This window comes from Doryrhamphus excisus, chromosome 9 (assembly GCF_030265055.1).
Source record: "Doryrhamphus excisus isolate RoL2022-K1 chromosome 9, RoL_Dexc_1.0, whole genome shotgun sequence".
NCBI classification, from domain to species: Eukaryota; Metazoa; Chordata; class Actinopteri; order Syngnathiformes; family Syngnathidae; genus Doryrhamphus; species Doryrhamphus excisus.
The window spans coordinates 1,729,926-1,744,678 of NC_080474.1; the positions used below are offsets into that span (position 1 = coordinate 1,729,926).

At 44.2% G+C, this 14,753-nt stretch overlaps 3 protein-coding genes and 2 non-coding genes across 8 annotated transcripts; 2 read left to right on the forward strand and 3 right to left on the reverse strand.

The window, feature by feature from the left end:
* Nucleotides 1-313: 313 nt before the first annotated feature.
* Nucleotides 314-2,761, forward strand: dnajc15 (DnaJ (Hsp40) homolog, subfamily C, member 15). 2 transcript variants are annotated; one of them, XM_058081301.1, is made up of 6 exons: nt 314-1,656; nt 1,811-1,862; nt 1,938-2,011; nt 2,161-2,237; nt 2,299-2,369; nt 2,465-2,761. In XM_058081301.1, the coding sequence occupies exons 1-6, from the start codon at nt 1,567-1,569 to the stop codon at nt 2,632-2,634; spliced, it is 534 nt and encodes a 177-aa protein (XP_057937284.1). In that variant the 5' UTR covers nt 314-1,566; the 3' UTR covers nt 2,635-2,761. The 2 variants fall into 2 exon arrangements, with proteins under 2 accessions (XP_057937284.1, XP_057937285.1); XM_058081302.1 differs by having other exon boundaries at nt 1,291-1,656; nt 2,479-2,761.
* Nucleotides 348-429, reverse strand: trnas-gcu (transfer RNA serine (anticodon GCU)). Its single transcript has one exon. It is a non-coding gene; the product is annotated as a tRNA-Ser (tRNA).
* A 238-nt stretch (nt 2,762-2,999) lies between the features above and the next one.
* trnal-caa (transfer RNA leucine (anticodon CAA)) lies at nt 3,000-3,111 on the reverse strand. The gene is made up of 2 exons: nt 3,074-3,111; nt 3,000-3,045 (listed from the first exon to the last, which is right to left on the reverse strand). It is a non-coding gene; the product is annotated as a tRNA-Leu (tRNA).
* Nucleotides 3,112-3,439: 328 nt separating this feature from the next.
* Nucleotides 3,440-6,647, forward strand: dhrs12 (dehydrogenase/reductase (SDR family) member 12). Its single transcript, XM_058082714.1, has 10 exons — nt 3,440-3,621; nt 4,036-4,169; nt 4,269-4,351; nt 4,423-4,515; nt 4,587-4,668; nt 4,797-4,858; nt 4,930-5,034; nt 5,099-5,189; nt 5,274-5,411; nt 5,614-6,647. The coding sequence occupies exons 1-10, from the start codon at nt 3,566-3,568 to the stop codon at nt 5,724-5,726; spliced, it is 957 nt and encodes a 318-aa protein (XP_057938697.1). The 5' UTR covers nt 3,440-3,565; the 3' UTR covers nt 5,727-6,647.
* On the reverse strand, nt 5,608-13,954 carry wdfy2 (WD repeat and FYVE domain containing 2). 3 transcript variants are annotated; one of them, XM_058082712.1, is made up of 12 exons: nt 13,645-13,954; nt 12,984-13,051; nt 12,265-12,338; nt 11,982-12,036; nt 11,004-11,154; nt 9,951-10,063; nt 9,596-9,722; nt 9,428-9,533; nt 9,241-9,342; nt 7,543-7,673; nt 7,371-7,470; nt 5,608-7,286 (listed from the first exon to the last, which is right to left on the reverse strand). In XM_058082712.1, the coding sequence occupies exons 1-12, from the start codon at nt 13,779-13,781 to the stop codon at nt 7,257-7,259; spliced, it is 1,194 nt and encodes a 397-aa protein (XP_057938695.1). In that variant the 5' UTR covers nt 13,782-13,954; the 3' UTR covers nt 5,608-7,256. The 3 variants fall into 3 exon arrangements, with proteins under 3 accessions (XP_057938695.1, XP_057938694.1, XP_057938696.1); XM_058082711.1 differs by having other exon boundaries at nt 7,362-7,470; nt 13,645-13,952; XM_058082713.1 differs by lacking the exon at nt 13,645-13,954 and adding an exon at nt 13,375-13,491 and having other exon boundaries at nt 7,362-7,470.
* Between the last annotated feature and the right edge of the window lie 799 nt (nt 13,955-14,753).

A 14,753-nucleotide genomic window follows, 5' to 3' on the forward strand; every position in this document is an offset into this window, starting at 1 on the left:
GGACTTTCTTGCATTGGAATTCATGTGTCGTCAGCGCTGACTGTAGGCGAGGGACAATTATAATGCTGCACGCTTGCGCTGAACCACATCTCCCTATGACTCGTGCACGCTGGCACACAATTATCCTGCCACGCATTTTTGTTGATCCGCAGGTCCCTGGCGCCGGCAGGCTACTCTGCAAAACTCTTGCAGACGAGGATGGGATTCGAACAGCGCTGACTGTAGGCGAGGGACTATTATAATGCTGAACCACATCTCCCCATAACTCGTGCACGCTGGCACACATATTATATTATCCTGCCACACATTTGTGTTGATTGACAGGTCCTCCTCTGCAAAACACTTGTCGACGAGGATGGGATTCGAACCCACGCGTGCAGAGCACAATGGATTAGCAGTCCATCGCCTTAACCACTCGGCCACCTCGTCTGCTACATGTGCTCCATCAGCACTTCACATGTTGTATCAAGCTGTGTTGATTCAGTTTCAGTGGCTTCTCCATCCATTCAAGCTGTACACTGACTACTCTCGCTTGTATAGTATTTTCCCTTGACAGGGTATGCTAAAAATGCTAACTGAAATGTGACTTTTGTGAGCTACTGCAGATTGTGGATGAAAACTTGACACGGGGAAGTCATTGTGATGGAAACACAGACGTTTGTGTTGTGTCGTGTTTTCCAGTGCGTGTCATTCAGCGCTCGTACTCGCCGCCATCTCTCTCTCTCTCTCTCTCTCTCTCTCTCTCGCCGCTCCCCGACCAAATCCAATTACCAGCTACAAAAGAAAGCAGCTCCAGGCCCGATACTCCATCAGATCCTGGTGCTTCTGCAGCCCAGACTCCTGCTGGAGCCCTCATCATGTTGAGGGTCTCTGAGGGACACACACACACACACATACACATACACATATACACATATACATACAGTATGAGGACAAAGACATATGGCTCCCAGGTTCAAACAACACTTGGGGTCAAGGTAATACTTGAATGAAGTAAACGACAAAGAGAATTAAGAACACATGCTCACTGTTCTATTTATTAGGAACAAATCTAATGGGATCCAATACAAATCTTGAATAAAAAAACTACCTTTACAAACATAATAATATTCATTCATAAATGTTTGTTTAGTTTGTTTTGTGTTGCATCAGCAGCATGTAAATGTGTTACATGACTGACGCTTGCATTTTCAAATTAATACGTCCAAGATTTAAAAAAAAAACATACATAAACGTCACATTTAATTTTGTTTACTGTGTTTCAACTTCCACCGGGTTTGATTGTAGTTGGAACATTTGGTGTCCAATAGCACCATCTATTGGTAAAAGTATTAAATAGCAGCGCCGTTTAAAGACCACTACGGCAAAACGATTAGTTTTCATCTAGTGTACATTTTCATTTACATTAGTTAGTTTTTTGTTTTATTTACGCAGAGTTTACAGTTTAGTTTTATTCACGTCCGATACCGGCACTATATCAGCAAAGGATATGTTGGGACTTTTACTTCCGCTGAGACTTTTATTTGGACATTTGTAACCGGAAGCTGGAGAGACGATCTGTCAAACATGGCGACGGCCGGAGGAGATGTGATGAGATACCCGGAGTATGCTCCGAAAAACACTTCGAGGAGTGACGCAGAGATTGACAGACAGCTGGTGAGTAGCTGGTGTCACACCTGAGTGGTTTGTTGACTTTGTGGCGACCATTGAGACGTTTGTCTCCCCGCTCAGCTAGCATGTTTGCTAACCCCCGTGACCGCTAGCTAGCTAGCTTGCTAGCTTGTTATTCAACTTATTGAATCTTCCACAGGGACGCACGTTGATTGTGGTCGGTCTCGGCGTGGCTGCTGCAGGTTTTGCTGGTAAGAATATGTTGAGAAGAGGACGATATTTAATTTTTTTTTAAGTGATTTTAACTCCCCAAATGTGTTTGGCAGGTCGCTATGCATTCCGTCTGTGGAAACCTCTTGGACAGATGTTCACCGACACCGTCAAGAAGATGCCAACATCTGTAAGTTCTTTACCTGTTGAAGTTTTTGTATTATAAGTACTACTAGATTATGAATCTAATATTGTGGCCTGTAAGTTAGGACGTTCTAAAGTGACATTTCGTGTAGTCCACAAAGAATTAAGGCTGCCTTCTTCTTTGCACCCCCTCAGACGTTTTCGTCGTATTACAAAGGAGGCTTTGAGCAACAGATGTCCAAACGAGAAGCCAGCCTCATCCTCGGCATCAGGTAATACAGCTGGAACGCCGGCTCTTTGACTGGGAAGATTCTCATGGATGTGCACTTTCAGCCCGGGAAGCACCAAGTCCAAAGTGAGCGAGGCACATCGGAGGATCATGTTGCTCAACCATCCGGATAAAGGTAGGAATGGTTTGATGCCGGCCTCATGGAGGACACGATTGTTACATCTCATCTGCTGTAGTGTGAAGAGGAGCACAATAAATCTTAATTTTAAGGTGTTCTCGTGCAGGTGGGTCACCGTATCTCGCCACTAAGATCAACCAGGCCAAAGACTTCCTGGAGAAGGACATGCGGCGGTGACCTTTGCCGTGTCTGGACTGCAGCATGGACATCCTGCTTGGAGACTCTCATTGACTTCAATCATTTCCATGTTACTGTTTATTAAATGATGACATATGGTGTGGTTACAGCTGTGATCAGATGATTATATCATCTATTTAGGGAACAATACTATATTGTCATCGGACATTTGTGTGGTGAAATGTTTTATTTAAATAAATTCTAGTGTGAAAATCCAATGTAGTGGATGTTCATGGATTCATGAAGTCATTTAGTACACAGTATGTTTGCCTTTATAGTCAAGTAATATGCTGCAGTACTGTAGTGGACCCATAATGATAAACATTGTTACAAAAATGCTAATTAGAAGACATTGTTAGCTAACCTGAAAACGTATCATTTCATTGGTGCGTTACACTTAACACCATTGCTGGATATTAAATGAGAACGATCGTAGATGTGAAAAGAGAGTGTCAGAAGTGGGATTCGAACCCACGCCTCCATTCGGAGACCAGAAGTCCCTGCTTGACGGGAAGGGTTAAGACCTTGAGTCTGGCGCCTTAGACCACTCGGCCATCCTGACAACTGCTATTGGTTAAACAAACAAAGTATATGTATACTATATCGATTTAAAATGTCGTTATGGTCTGATTTCAATGTTAACTTGGATAAAAAAAACCCGATCGTTTGATATCCAAACGATAAAACGCCCAAAACAGCTACCCTGTGTTGCTAATCTCCCCGAACAGCTAACCGTACTTCCACTCCGCTCCAGCGGTGGCGCTGTGACCTGTTCCACAACAAAAGCACGTGCGGGTCCCGAAACAGCTAGCTCGTGTTGCTAATCTCCCCGAACAGCTAACCGTACTTCCACTCCGCTCCAGCGGTGGCGCTGTGACCTGTTTCATAACAAAAGCACGTTCGTGCCCCGCCCAACTACTACATAAGACGACGAACGATACATAAACATTAACTTATATTGTCGCCTGTTTTTTTTGCCGAAAAGACACTTCCAGCCGTCATTTTGTAGATTAAACATGTCCATGTTCAGGAACGCGGTGTGGTTTGTCAAAGGCCTTCGCGAATACACAAAGTAAGTTATTACAACATTCTTCTTTCTCGTCGGCTTTTTCCCTTCAGGGGTCGAAACAGCAAATCAATCCCTTCCATCCAACACTCACATGTTTAAATATTTATTGTTGCGTTTTATTAACTAAAGTATTCATTCGTGTTTTTGCCGTATTGTAATTCAATGTGTCAGTCAATTCAATTCTATTTACATTTGAAGTTGTTGCATAATTTCAGCTTTTCTCATTATGAAATGAGTTTCTAAATATACATATGTTGACAGTACCTATACATTACCTATACATCCATCATTTATAGAAAAAAACTTATTTTTAATGACTACAGTTGGATCTTTACATTGAGTTATTATTTTGCAACATTTCAATATCATCATGTAGCCACCCTGTTGACTTAACCTGTTGCCCTTTGACCCCCACAGGGGCGGCTATGAGGCGGCAGCCAAGAATTTTGTTGCGGGCGACCTGGAAGTGAACCTGAGTGGGCGCTCCTTCATGATCACGGGCGCCAACAGCGGCCTGGGAAAAGCCACGGCGCAGGAAATTGCCAACAGAGGTCAGGTGAAACTTGGTTGTGTGTTAACGTGTGTGTGTGTGTGTGTGTGTGTGTGTGTGTGTGTGGTTACACCCAGCCTGTGTGTGTGTTTGTCTTCAGGCGGGACGGTGCACATGGTGTGTCGCAACAAGGGCCGAGCGGACGCCGCCAAGGAGGAAATTGTGGAGCGCAGTAAGAACCAGGTGAGTCGACGTCTTTCCACATTTTTCCACGTTATTCCCTCGGAGAACGTTCCAATGTCTCCTCTTTGCAGAACGTCCACGTCCACGTGGTGGACATGTCCTGCGCCAGGGACGTATGGCAGTTTGCGGAGAGTTTTGTCCAGGGTAACGCCCTCCACGTGTTGGTAGGTACATCCTCTACCAACATGGCTGCAGGCTGTTTGTGTAAAGGAACATCTGCCGTCCCTGTGACCAGATCAACAACGCGGGTTGTATGGTCAACCAGCGAGAAGTAACCCAGGAAGGCTTGGAGAAGAACTTTGCCACCAATACGCTCGGTAAGCAACTTTGAAGCATATATTCCAGCAGGTACGTAGCAACTATGCCCTCCAGTGGCTGTTAGTAGTATTGACATGACATCACACTCTGAGTGTTATTCAAACGGTGCTTTATTTGTCGATTCCAGGCACGTACATCTTGACCGTGGCTCTTCTACCTGCTCTGAAGAAGGCTCAGGATCCCAGAGTGGTGGGTTGGAATCTGAAGACGACTATCCATAAAGACACCGAATTGTATAAAATCAAAGTGCGTCCTCTCAGGTGACCGTGTCGTCAGGCGGCATGCTCACGCAGAAGCTCGACGTAGACGACCTTCAGAGTGAGAAGGGGACGTTTGACGGCACTATGGTCTACGCTCAGAACAAAGTAAGACAAATGGCAGGATTTGGAGAAGGAGCCTTTCGTGATGTTTGTGTGTGTTTTTGCACAGAGGCAGCAGGTGGTTCTGACCGAGAGGTGGGCGACTCAGCACAAAGAAGTCCACTTCTCCTCCATGCACCCGGGCTGGGCCGACACCCCAGGTACAAATATGGCGAGTTCTTCATCTTAGCTGTCAAACTACGAGTGTTCGGGGAAATGGCTGCAAGGTTTTTTCATCCTCGCAGCCGTGCAGTCTTCCATGCCGTCCTTTCACGCCAAGATGCAGAACAAACTTCGCACCGAGGCCATGGGCGCCGACACCATCGTGTGGCTCGCCGTGGCCGACGCCGCCGCCAAACAACCCAGCGGACTCTTCTTTCAAGGTCAGTCTTATTTCGTTTAATGGGGTCAGTGTGGACTCTAGAACATTTTTATGGAAGACAAATACGAAACCGTATCTGCTTTCATTAATTAGCCTCTAAAAGTAGCCATTTCCTTTTCTTATACCGGTTACGTATAGCGACAAAATCACGTACTTCCCCAAATGTACAAAGAATTCAGACTACGTTCAATGTCCGCTTCCAGATCGGTGTGCGGTGGCCACGCACCTCCCGCTGGCCTTCTCCAGGTCCACATCTCAGGAGGAAGACCGATTGTTGGCGGCGCTCAGTGACTTGGCGCTCAAGTTCAAACCTTGAGGTTTGTCGTCTGTTTTTTGGGTTTTTTTTTTTAACTATTCATGCTCACTTTTTACACCATTGATCTTTTAACGGACATTTTTTTCCAACAAATGCACTTCCTACGTCACGTGGTGTGCAGCTTTACCGTATAAACAAGCTTTGATTCCTACTGGAAGTGGGGCTCAATTTCAAGTATTTAAGTATATCAAGTGGTTAGTACGCAGGCCCGAGTTCAATTCCACCCTGGGTCATCTCTGTGTGGAGTTTGCATGTTCTCCCCGTGCATGAGTGGGTTTTCCTCCCACATTCCAAAAACATGCTAGGTTAATCCATAGGTATGAATGTGAGTGGGAATGGTTCAAGGTTTTTTGGGTGGTTTTCTACTTAGGTTGTTTATCAGCTGATCAAAAGTTCTAAGATGAAACAATGCAAAATGTCAATTCATGCAATTTTTCCAATACGCCAAGACCCAATTGAACAAAAAAAGGCTTTGTCTGTAACCTGAACAGACTGTAAAATTGCCATCTATGAACAGTATTCATAGTAAGAGCTATGTAACATTCAAATAAAGTCATTATTCATAAGAAAAGCTTGAAGATTCCTGCTCCTTTTTTAATACAGCAACGACATCACTTGGTCGCTTTTATATTTCATACACAGGGAAATATTTCTGCAACAAAAAAAAAAAAACACTGGCCTGGTATGAATGTTGTGTTTTTGTATACAAGTTACTTTTTAAGACTGTCTCACATTCCAATCACAGAGGAACCCGCTTATGTTGACATAACTGAAGAGACTTAAGAAGAGGTGACGGGTAGTTCTCTACTTGGTCATATTCGTATTTACTGGCCATAAACTGGTTCCATTGTCGTATTAGAACACCAAAAAACGTAGCAATGACGTGATAGCAGCGTGCTGATTTGTCACCAAGAATTAGATGAACAACAAATTACCGTAAAAAAACTCAATGGACGACTCGAACGTGACGAAACATTGAAAGGCATCTCCTGACTTGTGATGGTTCACCGTCCACCAATGGGCACGCTGCGCTAGGTCTAGCTCCGCCTCCTTAGGCACCACGACCGTGGGGGGAATTAGCTATTTTTGGTAGCGCTCGGTGCAAAGGAGCTTATGCTAAGTGCAGATGAAGGAGAACGTCTTGGGAGAAGATTCCAGTGCGCTGACACACGTTCACATTATTCAAGATGAGGAAGAAGATTAGAATTTTTGTATTTGATAATAAATTAGCTTCCAAAACCCTTGGGGTCATTTGCAGCAGGACCTTAATGAGGTCCTCACCCGGGTGCTGGCGTCCTGGCGAGGAGCCACATGACGGCAAGAAGTGGTCCACCCTGCACACACACACCTCTCCATACACACACACACACACACACCACTCATGTCAATCACAGTCGGTCCACTCCACACACCACTTTGTGGCCCTGTCCCCCCCTGTACAGCTGGGCTTCCTCCATCTTGCTCCCAGGCAACTGCCGCCATCACACGGCGGCGTACGGACCTTCCTGGCGGGTCGGAAGAGCTCTGATCTCAGGACACCACGGGGGTCATGTCCCAAAGCTAAGGAACCGGAAGATGAACGTCACGTATGGAAATATGAAGATGGAATATCGTTAAAGATCCAAAGATGGTGACCTTGATGACCTTGTCGGTGCCGGAGGTGAGCAGGCACCCGGTGGTGGGCTCGTAGTGCATGTACACGATGGCGTGCTTGCTGTCGTGGAAGGTGGCGGTGGGCGCGCGGCTGCAAGGCAGAATATAACATATTAGCGGGGGCGGGGGGGTGTTAGGTCTAATTCAAAAAGGGCCGACTCACTCTTCGTCGGTGATGGAGGCGTGGCAGCCGTCGCACACGCGCACCTCGAACTCGAAGCCCATGAGCGGGATGGTGGAACGCTTGGAGGAACACTTGCCGCACAGCGCCTGGCCGCACTTCCTGCAGTGGTGCTGATGGCGATGAAGAGGGCGGGGTGTTGGGTGTTGGTACAACTCCAGTGTGACTGTGAAGGTGTTGCTCGTGGGGTAACGGTACCGGCACCCCATCACAACGTTTTTTGGTGCGGTTAGCATAAAAATGACGTATGGGTTCATAATTATGACATCAGCGCGAGTAATGACATGCTCCGCACGGCAACAAGTGAACTAAAAATACAAATACAGTAGCACAGTGGTTCCCAAAGTGTGGGACACGGACCCCTGGTGGGCCATGATGGTACTGAAATTTTTTTTATTGTAAAATCGTTATTGCACGATTTAAAAATATATTTATAGGTCTAAGTAATAACCTACAGAGTGTTATTGACCTGTCACAATATTTTAGGAACCTTATACAGTTTATGATTGGAACGTAGATCTCTGGTCATCATGCCAGTCTGGAATGCAGTTATGAAAAGTATGAGAATTAATTCTGTCTTGTGGGTACACCACAGATTAAATGTTTGGGCTTCCTTTATCCACCTACTTTCATTTCAACCCTGAATCGTAATAATAAAATAATAATAATAAAAATAATAATAAAAATGCAGTAGCGGGTCAGGTTTCACAGTTGCACGCTGTCACGGTTCCCCAAAAAATGTCTTACTAAATCATGCTTAAATATGGCCTAATATTAGTTTAAAAAATTGAATATTTAAGCCAACTTTATGCATAAATCAAGTATTTTCCTTAGGAGTGTCATAAGATATCGGGCTAGATCAGGGGTCAGCAACCCGCGGCTCCAGAGCCGCATGTGGCTCTCCAGCCTCTTTGTTGCGGCTCCCTTTGCAATGCTTGAATATTTTTTAGCACCCGTGTGGTGAAAATGCACGTCTTTCTTATGAGTTTACAAAAATCCAACTTTGTGTGAGACCATGAATGCATCCTGACTGAGTTCTGACTGGTGACTGAATGAGCAGACAGGATGCTATCCAGTTCTCTCTGACAGGTTAACATGAAGGGAAATGAGTAATACTTTGAGTTATTTGAGTTATTAATTATTATTAATGAGTTATTTGACGATTCTAAAAAATAAATTAGAGCTCATTTAAAAACAAAAGTTTATCTCCAGTACTAGCAAGAGTACTCCAACTCGTCTTTTTTTTCCCCTCCAATGTTGTTTTAAACATACAACGTTTTGCGGCTCCAGGCTATTTTTCTTTAGTGGGCAAGTGGGTGAAATGGCTCTTTTCATAGTAAAGGTTGCCGACCCCTGGGCTAGATCAAAACATGAAGAGATTGGCCGTCATTTCATCAAAATAAAACTTTATCTTGGCCAGCACCAACTAGTCTATTATTATTCTATTATTTCATTGTAGACATAAAAACTGTTTACACAAAAGCTCAGTTTATGTTTTTCCGTAGCCAAAATAAAGCATACCATGACCTTAAAAGCGAGGCACGCACTGAACCGTAATGCTGTACCGTTACACCCCCGCTATTAACATCGCATGTCTTCTTTTTACACTTACATGCCACGTTAAGAGTGTCAAATTATATAGGAGTTAGCAGGATTATATTATTGGTGGACGGCGTGTACCTGACGTAAGCCGATCTTCTTGCTGTCCCACATCTGCTTGAAGTTCCAGAAGAACGGCTGCTCACACTTCTGACAGGAGTCGCTGTCCTGCCATTCTGGAGTCTACACACACACACAAAAACACACACACACACAAACAGTGTGTTTGTTTTCCCACTGGAAACACAAACATCCACGGCGTCGTCACCTCTTGTCTGGTAACGTCCATATTCCAGATGACGATGCCGCCGTCCGCGCTGCAAGAGATGAGTTGGCGAGTGTGCGAGGCGTAACACAATCCCTGGACCTTGTCGCTGTGGACGCACAAACACGGCATTCACACACGCTTTCACGCTTAAAGTTTAATGTGTCTCACTTGTGTCCTTGCAGCTCGATGGCGGTGCCTTTGCGTCCACCGATGTCCCACATGATGATGGAGTGGTCCGAGCTTCCTGAGAACAGGACCCTCTGGGACGGGTCCCAGCAGAGCGCAGTCACGTGACCTGGCAGGGAAATGACAAGTAAACCATTTTAACCGTTTGTAAAACGCCAGGCGATGCAGCGCGACACCCACTGCCCGGAAAATGTGCCGACACAGTGCTCGTGTTGTCTTCCACGCATCTGAAAGGTTAGAGTCCACACTCACACAGTGCACATAAAGGACCACTATGAGAACTTTGTGTTGGTGGGAGGAGGGGGTGGGGGTCTAAGACGATGCGTCACGCACGTACCGGTGTGACCCTTAAAGGTGGTGACCAGGCTGCAGCTGTCCTGCTCCAGCTTCAGGATGGTCACCTGACCCGACTGGTCGCCGACAAAGGCGTGCCTCGTCTCCACGTCAAATCTGTGGGAAGGTTAAGGTCATGTCCACATGAAAAAAAAAAAATCATAATTTCTGTTCACATTCATTTGCTATCTTTCACATGTTGACCAATCAGAAAATTGAAAAAGCAACAAGTAAGGCCTCAGCGTTATTAGAGCCCTCTACATGTGAAGTAACACCCCTACAGTCACCTCTGTAATTTACCTTTAACGTCAGCGCTTATGACGTGGACGATTCTTTATTCATTTACCTGTTTACGACCTTCTAAAAACGTTTTTTTAACATTAGAGCCCTCTACATGTGAAGTAACACCCCTACAGTCACCTTCACACTTGTATTACCCAACAATATACATGCACAAACCCCTGTAATCGATCTTTAACATCAGTGCTTATGACGTGGACGATTCTTTATTCATTTACGACCTTCTAAAAACATTTTTTAACATTAGAGCCCTCTACATGTGAAGTAACACCCCTATAGTCACCTTTACATTTGTATTACCCAAAATATACATGCACAAACCCCTGTAATCGATCTTTAACATCAGTGCTTATGACGTGGACGATTCTTTATTCATTTACGACCTTCAAAAAACATTATTAGAGCCCTCTATATGTGAAGTAACACCCCTACAGTTACCTTCACAGTTGTATTACCCAACAATATACATGCACAAACCCCTGTAATTTATCTTTAACATCAGCGCTTATGACGTGGACGATTCTATTCATTTACAACCTTCTAAAAACATTTTTGAACATTAGAGCCCTCTACATGTGAAGTAACAACCCTACAGTCCCCTTTACACTTGTATTACCCAAAATATACATGCACAAACCCCTGTAATCGATCTTTAACATCCGCGCTGATGATGTGGACACGTGTTCGACTGATAGATGCCACCAGCGAGCGTCCATCATGGCCGCCTATCATTCAGGAGCCCTGATAGGAAGGATACTGTAGTCCAGAGACCCAGGCTGCGGTGTGGTAGGCGCCCAGCTGCTGGCCGCTCTCGGAGCAGTGCCAGGTGAACTTCTTGTCCTGTCCCGTGCTGAGGATCCACTCCATCTCCAGCACGAAGAGCACCACCGTCACTTTGGCCTGGTGGGCTGCAGAGCGGCACGTCCATCACGGGTGTGTCAGAACACTGAAGATGTTTTTTAGGATTTTGGATGCGTCTATTATGGCTTGAAATGTTCATGTAATTAATGAAGTCAAGTAGTTACTGATGTTTTGACAGCCCTAATATTGACTATATCTTACATGTACACACAAAATATTCCATTCTTTATTTAGGAATGGAATATTTTCATAAAAAAAACTCTCGCGACATGAAATAACTCCCGCAAAAGGGATTTTAATTAGGGATTATTGTGTAAGATCATTCAAGCCTGCAATAACGGCAATCAGTTGCTGTTGTTCCGGCAATCAGGTCTGGTGCTTGTGTGTCTCACAAGTGACATTACTGACAACTAGTGACCAGTGTGGAATACTACATACCACAATTTGAATACGTAATTTGCATTTTACTTCATTTAGGTAACATTTGCTTATGTGTGAATGTATAAATATGCTAATATTTTATATTGTTTCTATTGTATTCATATTGTATTCAATTTATATAATAGTGTTATTTTTATTTACACAATCGGGAGATCAGGGAGACCTGGGTTCGATTCTCCACATGGGCATTTCTATGTGGATGCATGTTTGCATGTTCGGTTAATTGTCCGTACGTACGAATGTGAGTGTTTTATATGTGGCCTACGATTGGCTGGCGACTAGTCCAGGGTGTACCCCGCCTGGGATAGGCTCCAGCATACCCGCGACCCTAGTGAGGATAAGCGCCATGCATGGCATACCTTTTGCAACATAGTCTAATGTACTGAGCTGTACCTGTGGCACATACGGATAGGAAAGTCCTTTGAACACTCACCCTGGTAGGTGTGTGCGGATGTCATCTTGTTGTAATCCTCCGCCAAGATGAATTCCTTGTAAGACAATGCGATGTCACTCATCAAAACTACTCTGCTTAGCTTATTTTTACACTTGTGTGACCTGTAAGAATCTTACTATGTAACTGAAAACGTTGCCTGTTCAGTTATGTTTTATGGTAGACGCAGCTTAACACTGGAACAGACTATTTATTGACATTATGGGGTGATGATACAACTTACGTACATCCTACAAGAAGCCTGAAGGAAGGCGAGTGTACTTACACAGACGGTGCCGGTGTCCATCCCCACCAATAGCCTCCTGGTCTCGGTGTTAAAGATCATGCAGGAGCACGAGGCTGGAGGCACAACACAGACCTTAATGGTATTGAATGAACAATACAGTTCCAGTTTGAACTAATTAAGCTCACCGGTGTGCTTCATCAGCCACAGCAAGGGTTAAAACATTAGCAACACTAGCAGTACCTCAGAAGTGAGTATTACTGTCTTTGTACAAACAGACGGCAAAAAGAGCCCGATGTCGCAACTTCCTGAGAGCAGTTGCTGACGTTTTCAACCTGAAAGTAGCATAAAAAGTAGCAAAAATTCCCCGAAATGAGGATTCAGTCAGACGTTTTCCTCTGGGAGTCCATTGTGTGCTATTGTATTGTATTGTGTTGTATTTAAGCAACAACAATCCTTCCGTTGCGCAGCAGCTCAGGAATAAACAACATTGCTACTTGGGACGCCGTCAGTCAGATTGTGTGCATTTCTTTTTAGTTTCTTGAACAGAGTTAGTAAAAGTTCACTGTAGTGCAAACATTCCGAGCATTCACACCCACAGGGGCTGAAACAAAAGAAGCTGAGCCATTTACAGCTCGCAAAGACGCGACAAACAAAAACAATATCCAGCCCTCCACCTGGTTAAATGATTGTTTCATTTAGTTTTATTGCACACAACATTATGCCGCAATGTACTTTGTCCACAAGGAGGGGACACTCACATGGCATGGTGTGGTAGACACTGGGCCAGTATTGACCGCTGTCCCTCTTCAGCCAAACACGAATTGTTCTGTGAAAGTGCAAAAAAAACATTTTAGTCTTAATGTAAAACTAAAACAAACATTTGTGAACCCTGAGGCCTAATTTTTGCCAACAAGATCAACAAAACGTCTTGCTGAATAATGAAGGACTTCTTAAGGTAAACGCTGACAATTACAAAGTGTATATAAATGCATGAATGCTAGCTAGTATTAGCTAACTACGTAGTACTTAGTACTCACTAATTAGCATGTTGCTAACAAACCAGCTGACATAACATTCAAGTCACAGAAATACACAATATAAGGGACTTGTTAAGGTAAATAGTGACATTAGTATGACTAAAGCTATTACCTGTAACAGAAAATGTACATTTTACTGGATAGCATAATCAAGCAAAATTAAAGTCAGCTTCGTTAGCTAACTACTAATGAGTGCCGCACAAATTAGCATGTTGCTAGCTGGCACGCGGGCTAGTAGGTCAGCTGACATAAACATCTTTGAGGTCACATGAATAAACATCCGCACAGGGGGGCCAGTCATGGGGGGTAAGATGAGTCGTCATCTGTGGATGTTGCACAGCAGGGCAGTGTACTATGCAGTGTTCATGGGGGGGCGTCTTACCTGTCCTCGGACACGCTAATGACGCCGTCTTCTTTGGGAATGATGACCGCCGCGCTCACCACATCTTGGAAAGCTTCGATCTTGCTCAGCAAACATGGCTTCCGAACCTGCGCTCGCGGCTCAATTTCGGCCGCCATGCTGGTGCTGGCTCAGTGCTCCGCTTCCAAACCCCTAAACCCGGGTGAAGAGGTCGGAGACGTCCCCGGTGATGGTCGCCGTGCGTCGGCCACTCGCGCAGGTGTCACACGGTGTTGCCACAACTGTCAGCTGACGCCTAGCGAGAACGTCGACGAGAACTTCCGGTCACCAAAATACAATTTCTTGACGAGCGAAAGATTTAACATATTTGTGCATGGCAATATTTCAACTATTGAACACCGTAAGCAGGTGTTTATACTTTGTAGAATTTTCCGTCAGATCATTTGGGTTTGTATTGTATTAGGTAAGCTAGGTCTTGTTAGTGGCCATTTAGATTTTTTGTTTACAACTACTACCCAGACTAGCAATGGACCAGAATTTTTACAAACGAAACGTGAACTTCCGGTAGTTTTTTTCTATTAAAATAAATATTGACGGACACAGACGTCTCATACTATACACAAAATATGTATTTTAGTTCAAATCAACTTAAAATGATCAGTTAGCATCAGACTAGAAAAGGCTATGGTAGGGTGTTTGGACTAGCAAACTGAATATCCGGTTATAATTTTCTCCTAATTTCAGAATAAAAGCTCAACAAATGTGAGAGAAAAATATTAATGAAATGTGTTTAATGATTTTGATTGCTTTGTATAAAAATAGAACTGTGGTGACAATGAATTTCATGTTTACTACATACACATTATAATACATTATTAGTGACTATTAAGGGTAAAGTGTCATAAGGTGGGCTGTTTGTGTAATTTAAAGTCATTAATGTGTGTGTATACGTATAATCAAGCTTTATCCACCATGTATGATTTAGTATACCACAAACAGCATACGAACTTTAGTCACTCACAACTTCATTATCAGGGTGGTTTCCGCTTTTTTGCGGAAGTGCTGGTGTTTACCAAGGAGCCATATTACTGTATGTTAGTTGTACTGCTCACCCTCAGTTGAAATGAAAC

Excerpts from the sequence above, each read along its gene's own strand:
- dnajc15 (XM_058081301.1), top strand. The coding sequence starts at position 1,567 with ATGGCGACGGCCGGAGGAGATGTGATGAGATACCCGGAGTATGCTCCG. Across the intron at positions 1,863-1,937 it reads GGCTGCTGCAGGTTTTGCTG|GTCGCTATGCATTCCGTCTG; the intron begins GTAAGAATATGT and ends TGTGTTTGGCAG. Across the intron at positions 2,370-2,464 it reads GCTCAACCATCCGGATAAAG|GTGTTCTCGTGCAGGTGGGT; the intron begins GTAGGAATGGTT and ends CTTAATTTTAAG.
- wdfy2 (XM_058082711.1), bottom strand. The coding sequence starts at position 13,781 with ATGGCGGCCGAAATTGAGCCGCGAGCGCAGGTTCGGAAGCCATGTTTG. Across the intron at positions 12,339-12,983 it reads TGTCTACCACACCATGCCAT|CCTCGTGCTCCTGCATGATC; the intron begins GTGAGTGTCCCC and ends TTGTGCCTCCAG. Across the intron at positions 9,343-9,427 it reads TGGACGTTACCAGACAAGAG|ACTCCAGAATGGCAGGACAG; the intron begins GTGACGACGCCG and ends GTGTGTGTGTAG.
- dhrs12 (XM_058082714.1), top strand. The coding sequence starts at position 3,566 with ATGTCCATGTTCAGGAACGCGGTGTGGTTTGTCAAAGGCCTTCGCGAA. Across the intron at positions 3,622-4,035 it reads GGCCTTCGCGAATACACAAA|GGGCGGCTATGAGGCGGCAG; the intron begins GTAAGTTATTAC and ends TGACCCCCACAG. Across the intron at positions 4,170-4,268 it reads GCAGGAAATTGCCAACAGAG|GCGGGACGGTGCACATGGTG; the intron begins GTCAGGTGAAAC and ends GTTTGTCTTCAG.